The 16160-nt window shown below is 49.0% G+C and overlaps 1 protein-coding gene across 1 annotated transcript; it reads right to left on the bottom strand.

The window, feature by feature from the left end:
* Positions 1-391: 391 nt before the first annotated feature.
* Positions 392-14690, bottom strand: LOC144132816 (uncharacterized). Its single transcript, XM_077665479.1, has 2 exons — positions 14623-14690; positions 392-2697 (listed from the first exon to the last, which is right to left on the bottom strand). Exon 2 carries the CDS (start codon positions 2668-2670, stop codon positions 535-537), a length of 2136 nt encoding a protein of 711 aa, XP_077521605.1. The 5' UTR covers positions 2671-2697; positions 14623-14690; the 3' UTR covers positions 392-534.
* Positions 14691-16160: the final 1470 nt, after the last annotated feature.

Here is a 16160-nt window from a genome sequence, read left to right as displayed (position 1 = left end):
GACGCCGGATTTTCTGCGACACGCGCACATTAGCGCTATCGCGTTCAAATGAGCTGTACTGTCTGCTTGTCCAAGCGTACGCTCCGCGGAGTTTTGTGTTCTCTCAACAGAACGTAATCTCTAAAAGGTAGTGACATTACAGCATTCATTCTAGACCTCTCCTACCTGACCCTCTACTTCAAGGACGACGTTATGAAATGTAGCTTGTATAATACTATGAGAGTTTTGTGTTCTGTGAAGCGAAAAAAATACACTGCTGCATTAGTCGCACAACTGCACTCAATACTAAGACAACTTACTCTGGCGAATTCCAGCGGCCAATGAAGTCATTGGCAACGTGTCCCAGAGATTTTGGATTTTAGCCGGCAGTTTCAGACAGTGACAACAGCCAAATACAAAACACGCTTTAATTTCGACCACGCAATCGGCTTTGTGCGAGGGAAGCAAGACATTAGTACAGTTTATTTGTGTAGATATCAGAAACTTGCAAAGCAGGAGGACTCGGGTAGCTTTCTACGTATTTTGAACTCTCGATTAGTGATGCTGAAGCGACGGTTCCTGGACATCCGCCACCATGATGTACTTCCTCACATGCAACCAGCAATCCTCATTCATTTGTTCCAGCTGCATCTGGCCGTCGTGGCGGGCGCAGCACTCCACCCTGTACTTAACCACGCAGGCCGCCCTCAGGAAGCCATTCATGTCGGCGATGCTGTGCAGCGCCCGCCGTATCATTGCCTCTGCTTCGTCACAAGTCACGGCCGCCCGATCTGCAACCATTTCTAGTAGCTTCGGGTGTTTGGACACAAACTCCAGGGCACGCGCGCAACGGCTTGTCATGTCGCCCAGCACGAAGCTGGTTGCCCGGATGAGGAGGCTGGTGTTGCGCCTCGTAGCCTCCTGCACTGTGAACTGTTCTTGCTTTCCTCCATAACAATAGCGCACTTGGACTTGAAGGAGGTTGTAACAACCAGCGACCGCTGGTGCCAGGTGCTGCAGGAAGCGAAGATTTTTATTACCAAAATTTACTTTAACGTGATGGAGATTTGGACTGCGCACTGCGAAATCAGCGAGTAATGGGCAGTCGTGGTCGGACAAATCTAGGTGTAACAGCGTGACAGCGTTGAGGTTGGTGTTCAACGAAATTGCTTCGACCACAGCACTTTGGGCTACCGAAAGATTTGAATTAGCTTCAATGTGACTACATTCCTTGAACAGAAGCCAAAGCTCTTTAAGACTGGCAGCTCTTGCTATAAATGCAGCCAGGTAGGAATGAACTTCTTTCAAGCACTCTGAATCTACCACGAAAAAGGCTGACCTAATGTGTCCACAGGACCCGAGGATGGATAACGTAGCGCCAAAGTCAGAGTTCCCATAAGACGTAAAAAAAAATACGGTCGTAACTTCCGGGCAATCGGGAATATCCCCAAGTGTGATGTAATCCAAGTAGTGGTTCTTGATGACCACTCTTTGCTCGAGGCCACACTCTCGAATCGTACCGCAAATTTCCTTCAGGTCACAACGCCGCGGGAGGCTGATAACGGTGACTCGAGCGAGAGTGGCATTGTGCATCAAGGCACGGAAAAAAGCGTGGCAGTCTGCCTCTTGCACATCGTGAAAGTCGACGGTCAGCGTCTCAAGGACTGAGTTGTTTTTCAATGCAGGCAGCCACGACCTCACTGTTTTTCGCTGATCACCCCTCAGATTTCTGCGGCAGAATTCAATTTGACCTACTAGCGGTGTTGTTGGCCAAGTCAAGCTCAGCTTCCGTAGGGTTCCGTTCCAGGCGACCACTTGAGCGAAAATGTCGATATCTTCAGCATCCGGGTAGCGCGTCACAACACTCAGTTCCTCTAACATTGTCATAGTAGAGATAGCACTGAGAAGGCTTCGTGAAATAGGCATCGGGAAGGCATATTCTGATCTGAGAGCAAGTGACTTCAGCGTCGGATTATTCTTCAAGTAATCGGCGAAACGATCCCGCCGGAGGACGCCTTCCGGAACAGAGAGACTAGTGACGGTGTTGTTCTGGATGAGTTGTGCGATGAATTCCACAGCTGTCTTCCTATCCAATTCCAAGCATGCCACGTCAATGGTTACTAGTCTGGCCGCCGCGCAGCCGACAGGAAATGTCTCGACAAATAAAAATTTGTTGCGACACTTTAGAAAGAGCAGCTCTTCGATCTGCGTCATTGAATTGATGAGTTCTAGCACCCGTTCATCAATGCAGCCATTGTTAACAACTGCCTCGCAGCAGCAGACATGCAACTTTTTCACACCTTGGCTGCCTGTCAGCGCCTGCCTCAACAGACCATATCTAGTGATGTTACACGTCAGCTCGACACACACGATGCATCTATGCAGCGTGAACAGCAAGTGCATGAGACCAATGGGAACATGATATGAATGCAGCTTTGGTAAGCCGTATTCACGGAACGATTCGAGCGCCACCAGTCGCACGTCGCCAAGGTTGACTTCATCCTCTCGCAGCTGGAGGCCCAAGTGCCAGAGGACGGCGTTGCAGGCTTCCAGGTGCTCCAGCAACTGGCAGACGGATTTCTGGCCACTACGCGTGCAGGAGATACACAGCTGAGGGGGAAGCACAAGGACTGCACTCTGCAGAACGCGCATGTCTGCAACCTCAGTCTCTTTGTGTTGCGTCCGTTCCATGGCAGACAGCCTGCTCCTGACACGGAACTGCAAAAAAGAAAAAGAAAAATGCTTGTCAAGCACACTGATGGTGATCGTCATGAATTTTTTATGGCGCAAGGGCATCTGTGACCAGGAAGCGCCATGGTACAAGGTATTTTCCTCTACTCAAGGTTTGGTCAAAGACCTATTTTCCAAGTATTGCACCCTAAGGAAGCCGAGCTCCCGTCACGGGAAAGCGTATGCCTATTGTATAACCTGTGGGCACCCGGTAGCACTGGAGATCGCACCCCGCACCTCCCGCATACATCCGAGGCGGGTGCTCAAACCGGTAGGCCACCGCTGCGGTCGTCACCCAGATTGGCATACTCAAATCCCCAGCTTTCTTAACGTGTCCTCTCAGTATTTGAATCGATATTCCCTACGAAAACCGCAACAGCGAGGCGTGTATAATCGAAGACAAAGTGAAGATATCGTTTCTTAACCAGGTAGCTAACTTCAATGTTGATTGGTCATTTGCAGCCCACGCGGGTTTAATGCGCCTTCTCTTGTCGTGCGCGTTTGTCTCGCGGTGAACAAAGTCTGTTTCTCTGCAAAAATGTTCACCTGTTATTTATTTATACCTTACAGGCTCGTAACGGCATCGAGTAAGGCGAAAATAAAAAAAACCGAACTCTTTCCCTGCTGCGACCACTGACCATTGCTAGACCGCTAACGATAGATGCAAGCACGAACTTCAATGACTTCCGCGCCGTTCCGCAACACGTTGATCAATGAATCAATCCACCAACCAATCAGTTTATTTTATAATAAGAAAACACTGCAAGTTCGGGCCTGCCAAAGCATCATTGGGCTTGTATGGCAGCGCCTGGCAGACAGCGAAAATTGCCTTGGTTTATGGGTGTTTAACATCCCAAAGCGACTCAGGCTATCAGGAACGCCGTAATGAAGGAATCCGGAAATTTTGACCACCCGGGGTTCTTTCACGAGCACTGACATTGCACAGTACACGGGCGTCTAAAATTTCGCCCCCATCGAAACTCGACCGCCCCGGCCAAGGTCGAACCCGCGTCTTTCGGGTCAGCAGGCGAGCGTCATAGCCACCTAGCCACCTTGGCGGCAAGCGAAAACTGGCGTGCAGTATTTCATATACATAAAAAAGAATAAAGGAAAGAAAAAAATCAAACAAAAAAGCAAAAGCAAAACAGAAACAACAAAATTTATCTCGCCAATGATACCAGTTCAGTAGAATAATAGCCGGATGCGTCAAAGCCTCTCAAAACAATAGGTATCACAAGTAGAGGAAAATGTGACCATCAAAAGGCTGACGAGAGGAGATAGGCGAGAAACTGCTAGATAGCAAAAATTCCTACCTAGAATAAAAGGTCTGCTGAAAACATGCACGCAGTGGTTTCTTTAGTTTAATTTGTACTTAGACAGGACGCATTTGACGGTAGCGCATTTATTAATGCCGGCACATAGAATGCACAAGTTCTTTTACTACAACAAGTGGAACGGCGTGGAATAATATGCCTATTTTTCGGCCCCAGGCATCTACTGGGAATACACTGGAGTTCATACACACTGCCCAAAAATGTGTCAGCACAACTGTTTCAAATAGAAGAGAAATAAAGTTTGTAAGCGTTAAAGCGAAGACTAAAAACATCACATTCGTTTTAACGTTGTAACTCATAATCCCTGTATTTTTTAAAGATCGAGCGCAAGATGGAGTCGTCTTTCTTGCCAACGAAGTGCAATGTGCCCGTAAACTGCTGTGCCATATTTTAAAACACTAACTCACGGCGTGTATGATTGTTTTTCTAATGGAAAATGCTATGTAGTATCTAGCATTTAACAGCAGAGAGGAAACAGCGCGTAATTTCTGACAGACATTGTTAAGGTGAGAATTAAAGATATCCTATTAAAGAGCAAACCAAGATATTATGCACGCGAAGCATAAACCAGCGGTGCACAACAGCACAGGGCACAGGGAGATGTATGTAAAAGAACACAACGGCCAAGCGTCCCTTTCTTTAATGGGTTATAATATAATAATTATAATTGGTTTTAGGGGGAAAGGAAATGGCGCAGTATCTGTCTCATATATCGTTGGACAGCTGAACTGCGCCGTAAGGGAAGGGATAAAGGAGGGAGTGAAAGAAGAAAGGAAGTAAGACTCCGTAGTGGAGGGCTCCGGAATAATTTCGACCACCTGGGGATCTTTAACGTGCACTGACATCGCACAGCACACGGGCGCCTTAGCGTTTTTCCTCCATAAAAACGCAGCCGCCGCGGTCGGGTTCGAACCCGGAAACTCCGGATCAGTAGTCGAGCGCCCTAACCACTGAGCCACCGCGGCAGAAGCATATCAGCTGAGTTTTAGATACCTTAAAGAGGCCCCGAAACACATCTTCAGTGCATTGTTTTGCCTGTTAGTTGCATAGAATGAGTTATAGTGATGCTATTAGCATCGGTCGTACGGCGTATATTGTGGTTTTTAATATTTTAATTAGCTCGCAAAAACGAATTCGTTGCGCTGACGGGGTCACCATACAGTGGAGGTTTTTAGCAGCGGATATGACATCACTGTGCGCCAGCTTGTGATTGGACAAAAAGTAAATATGCTGCAAATTGCGTTAATAACTAGAGATACGTTTTGTCAAGTTTTTGTGTTTTATATTACATTAACAAAGCCAACTTGTTTGCACTAGATAAAAGCACTGTAAATCAAGTAAAACAAAAACACGCCACCAGAGGGACTGGCTACTTTTTGCATCGAAGGACTTTGCGCCTCTGTGAACATCCTACGACCTAGCACTAAACACTTATGGCTACTCTCAATGTATCTGAGAGCGGCTTTGTGGAATCGATCCGATCGAGCCATTGCACTCTATAAGCGTTCGTTTCGGTCGCAAGGAAGGATGCGTTCGTCTCACATTTAGCAGGCAGTGCGCATCGTCAGCTTGTGGAGGATCACCGGGAGGCGGCGCCAGATGGCGCCACGTTCCCGTCAACAGCGCGCGCTCCTTGCTCGCCATGGCCAACCAGCGTGCTAGGAGCGACTGTTGGCGGTAAGCCGTAGCGCTCTATGCTAAATGTGTCTGATATCTTGCGCAGGCTGTCATACCGTAGCAGTATCTCGCGCTCGAGTTCGGATCCATAAGTAAGGGAACGTCACTGATCAGTGCTCCCTTCTGCGCCGTCGACGTGACGGTGAAGCATCGCTGGATCAGCTGGGCGTTCACATGGTTGTTGTAACCATGCAAACGGCGCTGTCAGCCTTGGCATGAACGAGTTACAGAGAACAGGCAACCATGGAGGGAAAACTTCCGCCACGTGCTAAGATAGGCTGTTTTTATTGGTCGCGCTGGGTGTCGTCATTGGGAGAGTGAAATGGGAATGGGAAGCTCCGCGAAAATCGAGTTGAGGGCAGCATTTTGTTTGCTTGTATTTTGAAATTTCTTAATTGAATAACTCCCGTTCCTATGCATCGATTCTCGTAATTCTTTTTGACTCAGCATATGTGTGACAAAGAATCCATTTGAAGCGTAACCGGCATCCACTCAAGCGGTGCACTGCAGCCCTTGCCGGGACCTTGCCGGAACCGCACGCGTAAGGTTCGAAAACCACGAAGATCTCACATCCTGGGACATATGCACAGAGACGCGCCGAGACTTGTTTGGGAAGCATGTTGGACGGCAGCTCGCCGCTAAGAAAGAACTTGCTGCTAACGCCCAAACGTCTACGGAACCTTACCTTTCCTATATTCAGGATGTCTTGGCGCTGCGCCGAAAAGTTGATCAAGAAATGTCCGAGGCAACTAAGGTGGGGCACATACTAAAAGGAACTGCTGACGACGCCTTCAACCTTCTCCCCTCCAAGGACTGCTCCACGGTTGATTCTGTCCTACAGGTATGCCGGAGATTCGGACAGGCCAATAACCAGGGAACTGCCCACCGTTTTGACCTTTTACCAAACACAGCTGCCAGTTCCTCGTGCGAGGATCTACAGCCTTTACGGCAGCCTTCTAGCCCCGACAACTGGACTCGGATAGTGCGCTGTGAACTAGAGGCCCTGGCTCTCGTTCCCTCCACACCGCCTTTGGCGGAAAACACGATGGCCACTATATCTCTCATTCAGGCCGTTGTTCGACAGGAAGTTGCAAACATGGGCATGCCCTCTAGCCGCACAATGGAAAACCTGGGTTCGAGCCCCGTCCCTCCTGTCGTCGCCACGCCTACGCCCACCATCACCTTCATGGCCCGTTATCGCTACCGTAATCCTGCGGAATGGCGCAACCCTGACGATCGGCCCATCTGTTTCACGTGCTCGCGGGTCGGTCACATCTCTCGCCATTTCCGCAGCCATTGGTACTCTCATCGCCGACCGTTGTCCTACGTTGTTCGTCGTGCCAACTACGGACCCCGACTTTTCTTGTGGGGCTGTGAGTCACCCCGCTCCGAGACCAGCTCATTGGTCCATCCGTTCACCTTCGCCGAAAACCCGCCGTTTTTGCGCCCTCTTCCTCGCCGCAGCTCTTCCCCATTTTCCGCCGAACGCTTCACGGGAAACTAGCCGGTGCAGCTCCCGGAGGTGACGCTGCATTCATGCCTCGGACTGCAAATCCTCTGCTCGTCCCTGTAATCTCCTTGACGTCTTTGTGGATGACGTTCTTGTCCCAGCCCTCATGAACTCTGGTGCCCGAGTAACCGCCCTTAGCTCACCTTTTCGCCGCCGCCTCAAGAAAGTTATGACCCCTGCCACTTCGCCAACAGTTCGCGTCGCCGATGGCAGTCATCACATTCCGGTTCTGTTCACCGTCCTTCACCAGAGCCCTCACGACGTGATCCTCGGTCTGGGCTTTTTAACTGCCCACTCTGCCCTTACTGACTGCTCTAGCGGCCTTCTTCGAGAAGACTTGCCCGTAGGCTCTGATGCACCATCCAGCCCTACCCGCTTTCGCTCCACACGGTTCACTCGCCTGTCCCCTGACTCTGTCTGCCTCCCTATGTTTCCACCTGTTCCTGACGGTGACAACGTCGCTCCCCAATACTGATGTTTTTCTACACCATAATGTCATTTTCCCGCACCTCGTCGTGCGCGTCGTAGCGGCTCCTGGCAAATCTCTGCCGACGAAAGGGACCGTGAGAAGACCGCTTTCGTCGCCCCAGACGCTCTCTACGATTTTAGAGTAGTGCCCTTGGCCTTTGTAACGCCCCTGCCACATTTGCACGCATGATGGACTCGCTGTTGCGCGGCTTTAAGTGGACGAGTTGTCTATGCTACTTGAACGATGTGATCGTTTTCTCGCCCAGATTTTACAGCCACCTGCATCGACTGTCGTCCGTCCTTGCGCTCTTCCACCACGCCGGCCTTCAGCTTAACTCAAAGAAATGCAGTTTTGGTCACCGCGAATATAAGAGTTCTCGGCCACTAGGTTAATGCTGCTGGCGTTCAGCCCGATCCCGAAAAAGTCCGCTGCGTCAGCACCTTTCCCACTCCCCGTTTGCCAAGTGACGTAAGCAATTTCATCGGGTTGTGTTCCTATTCTCGCCGTTTCGTCCCCGATTTCGCTGCAATCGCCCACCCTCTCACCAATCTACTGAAGAAAGATGTTCCCTTCTCTTGGGGCGCTGAGTACGCTGACACTTCAAGCCTCGCTGCTGTCCTCACGAACCAACCTGTCTTGGCGCGCTTCGACCCTTCCGCCCCTATGGAGCTTCGCCCACACGCCAGCGGTCACGAGATTGGCGCCCACGTTGCTCAGCGGCAACGCGGCCACCACTGCGTGATCGCCTATGCCAGCCCACTCCTTTCTTCACCGGAGAATTACTCTATCACAGAGCGGGAGCGCCTGGCCGTCGTTTGGGCCATTGTGAAATTACGCCCTTACTTGTTTGGCCCCCTTTTACTGTTTTAACCGACCACCACGCTTTGTACTGGCTCTCTTCCCTCAAGGACCCTACTGACAGCCTTTGGCGCTGGGCGTAGCGCTTGCAAGAGCGCACATTTCCTGTCGGGCACAAATCCGGGCGGTTTCATCAAGATGCACACTGCCTGTCCCGTCATCCGCATGACCCTCCTTCCTCCGCAGACTGCCTCTGACGCCTGTGTCTTATCTATATCGACCTTCTCACACATTGCCGACAAACAGCGCCTGGATCCCACATTACGCTCCATCATCGTCCGCCCTGACCCTTCCCTTGCCATGTTCGTCATTGACGGGAGCACACTGATGGCGCTGAGCTCTTGCTTATCATCCCTCAGCACCTGCGTTCTACCATCGTCGAATAATTTCACTATGCTCCGGCGGCTGGTCACCTTGGTGTCGCGCGTACGTACGCCCGCGTTCGAATGCTGCGCACCAACCGATCACCCCTTTTCACTTGGTAGCTGGTCTCTGGCTGAGATTGTCATGCTGAGTCGAGGGTAGCTTTGAGACCGAGACCGCTACCCCGACGTGCTCCAAGGGTGTCTGGGAGTACACGCTAAAGTGCGCGAAGTTAACAGTAACAGCAAAGAGCCTCTGAACCGTAACATATGAAGTTTATTTAAAACAGCCACCAGCCTCAAACTCATAAGCCTTGAAGCTTGAAAACTAAGGGTTTTTTTTTCTATTGGTTGTTCTGTTTCCCGCGCACCCACGATTTCTGCACCGCTTGTGAAAACTGAGGATCGTGTAGGTTAAGAATGACCACCTCCGCTTGCGTGGCACATGACCTGAAACGGGGCAAGCCTAGTGACTCAGCTGCGTCCACGGTAGACTTTGTCGACGATCTCGGCAGGATACCGCTATCAGGATGCTGTCTCATCATCCAATCTTAGTTCAGAAGGCAACGAAGACGCGAGGAGCGTCCCAGAACATCGCTGGCAGCACCGTGCTTAGTTTCTTAATTTGGACCGTTTTGCTCTACTCAGCGGATGTTTTTGGTTTGGTTTTTAGAGGGTTTAAAGTCCCAAAGCGGCTCAGGCTATGAGGGACGCCGTAGTGGGGGACTCCGGATAACTTCGACCGCCTGGGATTCTTTAACGTGCACTGACATACACAGTACACGGGCCTCTAGAATTTCGCCTCCATCGAAATTCGACCGCTAACAGTACGCTCTTCAAAACATCCGGTAAAACCGCCGTTCTGGATCAGTGGTTATGGTGCCCGACTGCTGACCCGAAAGTCCTGGGTTCGATCCCGACCGCCGCGCACGGTATCTAACTCAGGACTTTCGGGGCAGCATCCGGGATCAAACCCACGCCTTTTGTGTCAGCAGTCGAGCGCCATAACCACTGATCCACGGTGCCGGATTTGGGGGAGTTTTTGAAAAAGGTACTGACATTATCGATGTATTTTCGCATCAGTAGGATTTTCACATTATTCGGACAGGACTTGATACCACCTACGCTTCGAAGGGTTCGGCCGACTATTTCTCCCTCTGAAGGGAAGAAATATAGGGTCTAAAGTGATTGTGTTCTTGATGGAGAACTACGAGTTAGAAGTGATTTCTTTTTCAAAAGTACTGTCTATGCCATAGGAAGATATTCTTATTTTACAACTTCTTTAAGTTTCTTTTTCGTTTTGGACACAAGCATATCTTTCCAGGTTCTGTTCAAACTTTATTTAAAACTTTCATTTCGCAAATAAAGTAAACTAATAAAAACAAAACACTTTAACAAGCTCTTATTATGTGAGGGTGTTTATTATCTTCATTTTGATATTTTGGATTGAAAAGGGCCACAAATGGGCTTCTACCGCACGAGGCGGATTTAACGTTGTTGACGGCGGAACTTATCGCTAATCCATCAGAGCAACGGTGGTCAAGACCCCTTTCCCAAGCATCTCACCCAGAAGAGCCGAGCACCAGGCCGAGGGAAATCTTGTGCCCATTAATACCGGTGGGTACCCGGCGGCACTGGGGATCGAACCCAGCACCTCCCGAATGCGAGAGGATGCTCTACCACAAGGATTATCTTCATATCATCATATCATTTTGATATTTTGGATTAAACTTTAAGCCCTCTGATATTTTAAGCTCTTGAATCAACAGAATGTAATGAAAGCTCAGGAAATAGGGCCGTTTTTCCCACGGTAAGGAAATAATTAGTTGGAAGTAAATATATGTGAATTGCATAGAAGAGATAAGGTTCTTTAATTTGCACGAATATACGCTGTCGCAGAGTAACGCTAAGAAAAGGCAAAAAAACGAATATAAAATAGACCGATAACATGAACAAAAACGTAAATTGTAAATTGTGGCGTTTGACGTCCCGAAGTGTCACACGGGCTATGATGGGAAGCAGTAGTGGATGATTCCCGATTAATCTAGACCACCTGGACTTCTTTAACATGCTCTGACATCGCACAGCACACGGGTGTGTTTGTATTTCGCCTTCATCGAAATACGGCTGCCGCGGCCAGGACCGAACCCGCGACCAATGCTTCGAAAGCAGAACGCTAAAGCCACTAAGGCACAACAGCTGGTCAGAAACAATAAAGAAGTACACTCTGTAACCTTTGAAATGCTTTACCAGTTTATCATGAAGTGAATGGCGGTTGGATGTGAAAGTGAATTGTTCAGAAAGATCATTCAAATATTTGTTGGCACGAGGCAACCCAGCTTAATTGAAAGCTTTTGTTCCCAGTTAGATCCGCTTAAAACTGAAAGCAATATGAAGTCGTCTAGTCATGTCCGAAGGTCGTCGGATCAGCAAGGAATGTGCCGCTGTGTCATGGATACATCTGTGATTGAGTTAAAAGGGGGACAGTGATGCGCGCGTCCTACGATTCGAGTGAAATGTGTGGTGTGATGTTTTGTTAGAATTTCTTATCTTCTCTTTTCAATTCAAGGTCGGTGATTTAGTGCGTCAGAAAATTCTTTTCAATTTTCTAGGGTTTGGCATAGTAAAACCAGGACAGGAGAAAAGTCATTAGCATGTGCGAAAAGTTCGGGTCGCAAGCCCGCGAGGTGTACTGCGCAGTGCAATTCCTTTCTCTCACTGCTAGCGACATACTGTCGATTCACTAGGCATTGTAACAGGACGGGCACTTGCGAACCAAGGATACCAAGCGACAACAGGAGAATAGCAACATTCTGGAACTATACCGATAAAGTAAGTAAGTATACACCGAGAACGGAAAGCTAATAAAGAGCGAATTTAGTCAGACACTTAAAAAAGCATTATTGGCACACAAATACGTAGGTTACATTATTGATCTGAAAACACCGCGTACATTTGACAGGTTACTCACATGATTAGATTAACACCACAAATAACAACGAAGTAATGAAATAAAATATTTCTTTAGAATGTTGTTACTAACCTTGGCTGAGGCTTGAAATCTGTTGTTAGGAGCGCGAGCAATTCTGTACTAATTTTACAGGCATGTCGAATATCAAGCACCGGTAGCAATGGGAGGAATGTTTTTCATCTTATTATTGTAAGTGAACAAAAATGAATATTTCTAAAAATAAGTGCGGTATGAGCACTCTATTATTCTCCCTGAATGCTAATGGCGTATCGGTCTCTGCTCTGAAACAAGGATTCTAGATTTATCAACAAAAAAAAAAACACTCAGCGACCAACGCAGCGTTAACGCGAGAAAATTGGCATGTACGAGGGTGGCACTGGTGAACACTCTGAGCCTCAGGTTACACCCACATAAATAGTAACAAAAGTAAAAGACTGAACGGCCGCTGCCGTTGCTCGGTTGGCAGAGGACCGAACGCGAAATTCGGAGGTCGTGGGTTAGGATCCCACCGGCAGCATGTGGTCGTTTCTTCGTCTACTTCCTTATCAACTACCTTCAAGCGATAAAATAATAAACTACTAATCTCTAGGGCTGTGCGAATAGTGCTCTTTCCAAAACGAAGCATTTTGAAAGGAGCACGAATATTGTAGCTAAATACCGAATCGAATATTAGAACTAAAATTCGCTGCTTGTGCGAATATTCGCACAGAACGAGCAATCGTTCGAAACATTGAAGCGACACTTGTGGCACTGCTCGTGTACGATGCCATCTGTTTAAAAGCTGTGAAGTTGGAGCTATTGCTGCTAAAAGACGGAACACTCATCTCAACTAACGGATCGCAGCGCGAAGTCGCTATTATATTAAATCTAAGACAACCAAGTCATAGGAAAACTACCATTTGCTTGGTTTGGTCAAGGACGCTTTTCTTAAGAATTGCACTCCAGAAGAGCCGAGCACCAGCCCGGAGGAACCCTTGTACCCATTAGAAAACCGGTGAGTACCCGGCGGCCCTAGAGCCGCACCGCAAGAACTGAGACTAGTGGCAGTTACGTATGAGCCATGGCCTCCGAGATCGAGCTTCAAGGCAAGGTTTTTCTGAAATTGCCTCACCCCTGCCGCGCGTTGTCCAGTCTGAGAGGCCTTGCACAAGCATCATGAACGCCACAACGAAAATGGGCTGCGTCGAGGCGCTCCGCCATAGTTTTTACGGAAGGATCGTCCGCTGAGTCGGTCTAGGCCGTTTCGTCGAATAAAAATACGGCGGCCCTTATTCGAACCTCCTGCCATTGTTGGAAAAGTATTCGAAGAGTTGAGAACATATTCGATTTGTTTCAAATAATTTTTAAATATACCGTTTGATTCGTTCGAATAACCGAATAGAAGGATAATCAAATCGATACTCAAAATTTCCAATTATTTGCACACCCCTACTAATTTCACACTGATCAAAACCACAAATAAAAAACAATAGAAGATTCCATTATTCTCCTTGCTTTCGTGAGTGCTCGCTTTCTTCGTAAGTCGTCTGAGCTCCTCGTTTCCGTTCCGCTGTCTGCACGTAAGCCAGCCTTTCTCGAGGAATTTTATCTATGCCCAAGAAGTACGCGGACAAGAAGCATAGAAACGAATACAACACAACGGGCACGTTCGTTTCACCGCCTCTTCTCCTCGTCATAATCGCGCTGCCTTAATTTCTCTCGAAAATGCGCCAACTACCCCGCAAGAACTTTCAAATAGAGGTAGCCTTCCAGACACACGGGGTGATTAGGTATGAGAAGACGGGAAAAAGGAATCTGCGGTGATAAGCGGGAGTGGAGGAGGGCAGAGAGAAACGACAACTAAGACCGCTTCATAAAGAAGACGCATGCGAAGAGGCTTTCAAACACTAACAGTACTGGACACGGTGTGCGCAACGGAGAGTCAAGTGCATGGACGATGCATGCAGAGCGGGCGCCGTCCCTGAGTAAGGGAAATCCACGAATCCCGAGTGGTTCACTAAATAACCGGCGCGAAGCGGCAGCGCTAGGTTGTGCCTTAGCACAAGAGCACGCAATATGGTCCCGTACCGAACGGGGTACATAAACTGCCGAGCCACCAGGAAAGGTCACTTGAAGGAGAGCGCGGGCTCACTCCGGCGCGCGCCATGGCCGCTGCAAAGCGAGAAAGCCGCACAGGAGACATGCGCGGCAGCGCGCGAGCAGCGGTGGGGGAGCGCCGGGAAGGCCGCAGAGATGGCCGAAAGCAGGTCATGGGAGAACAGAAGTTCGCGTGGTTCTCTGTATCTCTCGAGTAGAGCGTCGCAATCACGGCACAATGCACGCAGATATAGCGTGTCATATTTATTAATATAAACAGTGCGCACGGAAAGGGTTCGCTGCAGCACGAAGGGGGGAAGCCGCCTCTCTGCGGGCCGCGCACACCCGACGCGAACGCGGAGGAGCCGACGATCAGAGCAGCGACACGTACGCAGCAGAGGGAACGAGGAGGCAGCCGCCGCCCTCGGCAGCTCATCAGACGACGGCCGATCGGAGCACCCCGCAAGCGGCGAGCATTCTTGCGAGGGGGTCGAGGGTAGGTGCAACCGTGACTGCAGGCAATGAGGGCTATGCAGTGTTCTACGAGCCAATCCTTTTCAATCCAACTGATTCGTTCGCAGTAGGTCAGACTATTCAACACTGTGTCGAAAATACATGGCGTAGCATGCAACTGAATCGAAAAGAAATGAACTCACGGCTACTGATGCTGGTTTCACGGTCGGAGAATGCGCAGCAGGTCGAGTCACACGGCGACATACACTCGCCTTCGCGAGGGAACAAAGATTTCGAATAAGCCTCACGTGACAATCGTGGAGGATCATGGGAAATTAGTTCCACACACAGCCATATCACATGGTGTCACAAGTCACGTGGTGGACGAGCGGTAGTTTCTAGTTGATCTCTTCGTGATGCCGTAGTGATCCGTTTCGTACGTTTGAGGGCGTTGCTCTTCCCAGTAGCCGCTCAAATTAGAAGCGCACACGCAACATACACGGCGCATAAAACCTCGACCAGGTTGTTAATGAAGCTCTGTTAACGTGCTGATCGCAATTAGGACGAGTTTCCACTCACGCAAGCATTATAAGAGAAAACTCGACTTTTTTTTGTGTCGCGTGGTTAAGCGGTTGTTAATGACTTCATGCGTGTTCGGGAGTGGAGGGAAGACGTGCACTACTGTCTCTACCCTTGGTGCAACTTTTCTCCCTAGTGCAAACATATAGACGGCGATCAACATTAAAATTTTACTGATTTAATGAAATTATGCCCTGATTAAGACGTGAAATGCTCCTCTGCGATATTAGATATGCGGCCGGGAACACAAAATGGGATGATAGTTGTCACCGTCAGGCAACAAGTTCCCCCACGTATATTAATTAATGAACTTTTCGCCATTCTGGCTAGCGTCAATGCTTTTACTCGAAAAATAGAGGCGGTCACATTTCTATTCTATACACCATTTGGTAGAATTCTTCCAGAGCACGCGTTTTGAGCTAGTTGCAACCAAACTTTCCACTAATTTCGCATAATTCCACATGCAAGGCAGCGGCCGTCGACGCGAAACATCTCTCAAGCCTGATGCAGCTGTCGCTTCGGGCGTTTCTTCTTTTTCGATAGCGAAACTGAAACTGAAACAGTTATCGCTTTCGCCCATCATTACGGGCTGTTCGAACAGGAAACTCCGCGTCATGCCGATAGGGGTCCGGCGCCGATCGTTACCGCCTTGCATGTGCAATTACGCGAATCGAGCTGAAAATACATTTGTAGGCGAATGGCGGAACACGCGGCGTGCTAACAAAATTCTAGCCAGATGAATTTTCAAGGAAATCGACTCCAACTTAGGTGAAATTGAATCATGCTCTCCTAACTGTTACCGAGTGCCATGTTACCGATAGCGTTACCGTAGACCCCACCGCCCACCGCCAATCCTTATTTGCAGATCGCCTCGGCGGCGACAGATGGCGCCAGGCACCCAGCACCTGCACTCATGCCTCCCGCATGGGGACCAATCGGCGCGTTCTCACTGGCAGTGGGCGGGATCCCGTTACTCTGGTAACGGTAATGCTGTACACGGTGTGCTAAAGGTGTCATAATTCCTCTGTAACAATGCACCACCGTGGTCGCATAACTTATTCTGAACGCCTAACCTTAGGAAATATTTAAAGCTTAATTTTGATCACTCTGTAAACCAAGCGTCAAATGAAACGTCAAGCCAATGAAAATGGAAACAGCAAAA

The sequence above is a fragment of the Amblyomma americanum genome, chromosome 5, assembly GCF_052857255.1.
Source record: "Amblyomma americanum isolate KBUSLIRL-KWMA chromosome 5, ASM5285725v1, whole genome shotgun sequence".
Classification (NCBI taxonomy): domain Eukaryota; kingdom Metazoa; phylum Arthropoda; class Arachnida; order Ixodida; family Ixodidae; genus Amblyomma; species Amblyomma americanum.
This window is presented reverse-complemented; position numbering and strand designations above follow the sequence as displayed.

Excerpts from the sequence above, each read along its gene's own strand:
- LOC144132816 (XM_077665479.1), bottom strand. The coding sequence starts at position 2,670 with ATGGAACGGACGCAACACAAAGAGACTGAGGTTGCAGACATGCGCGTT.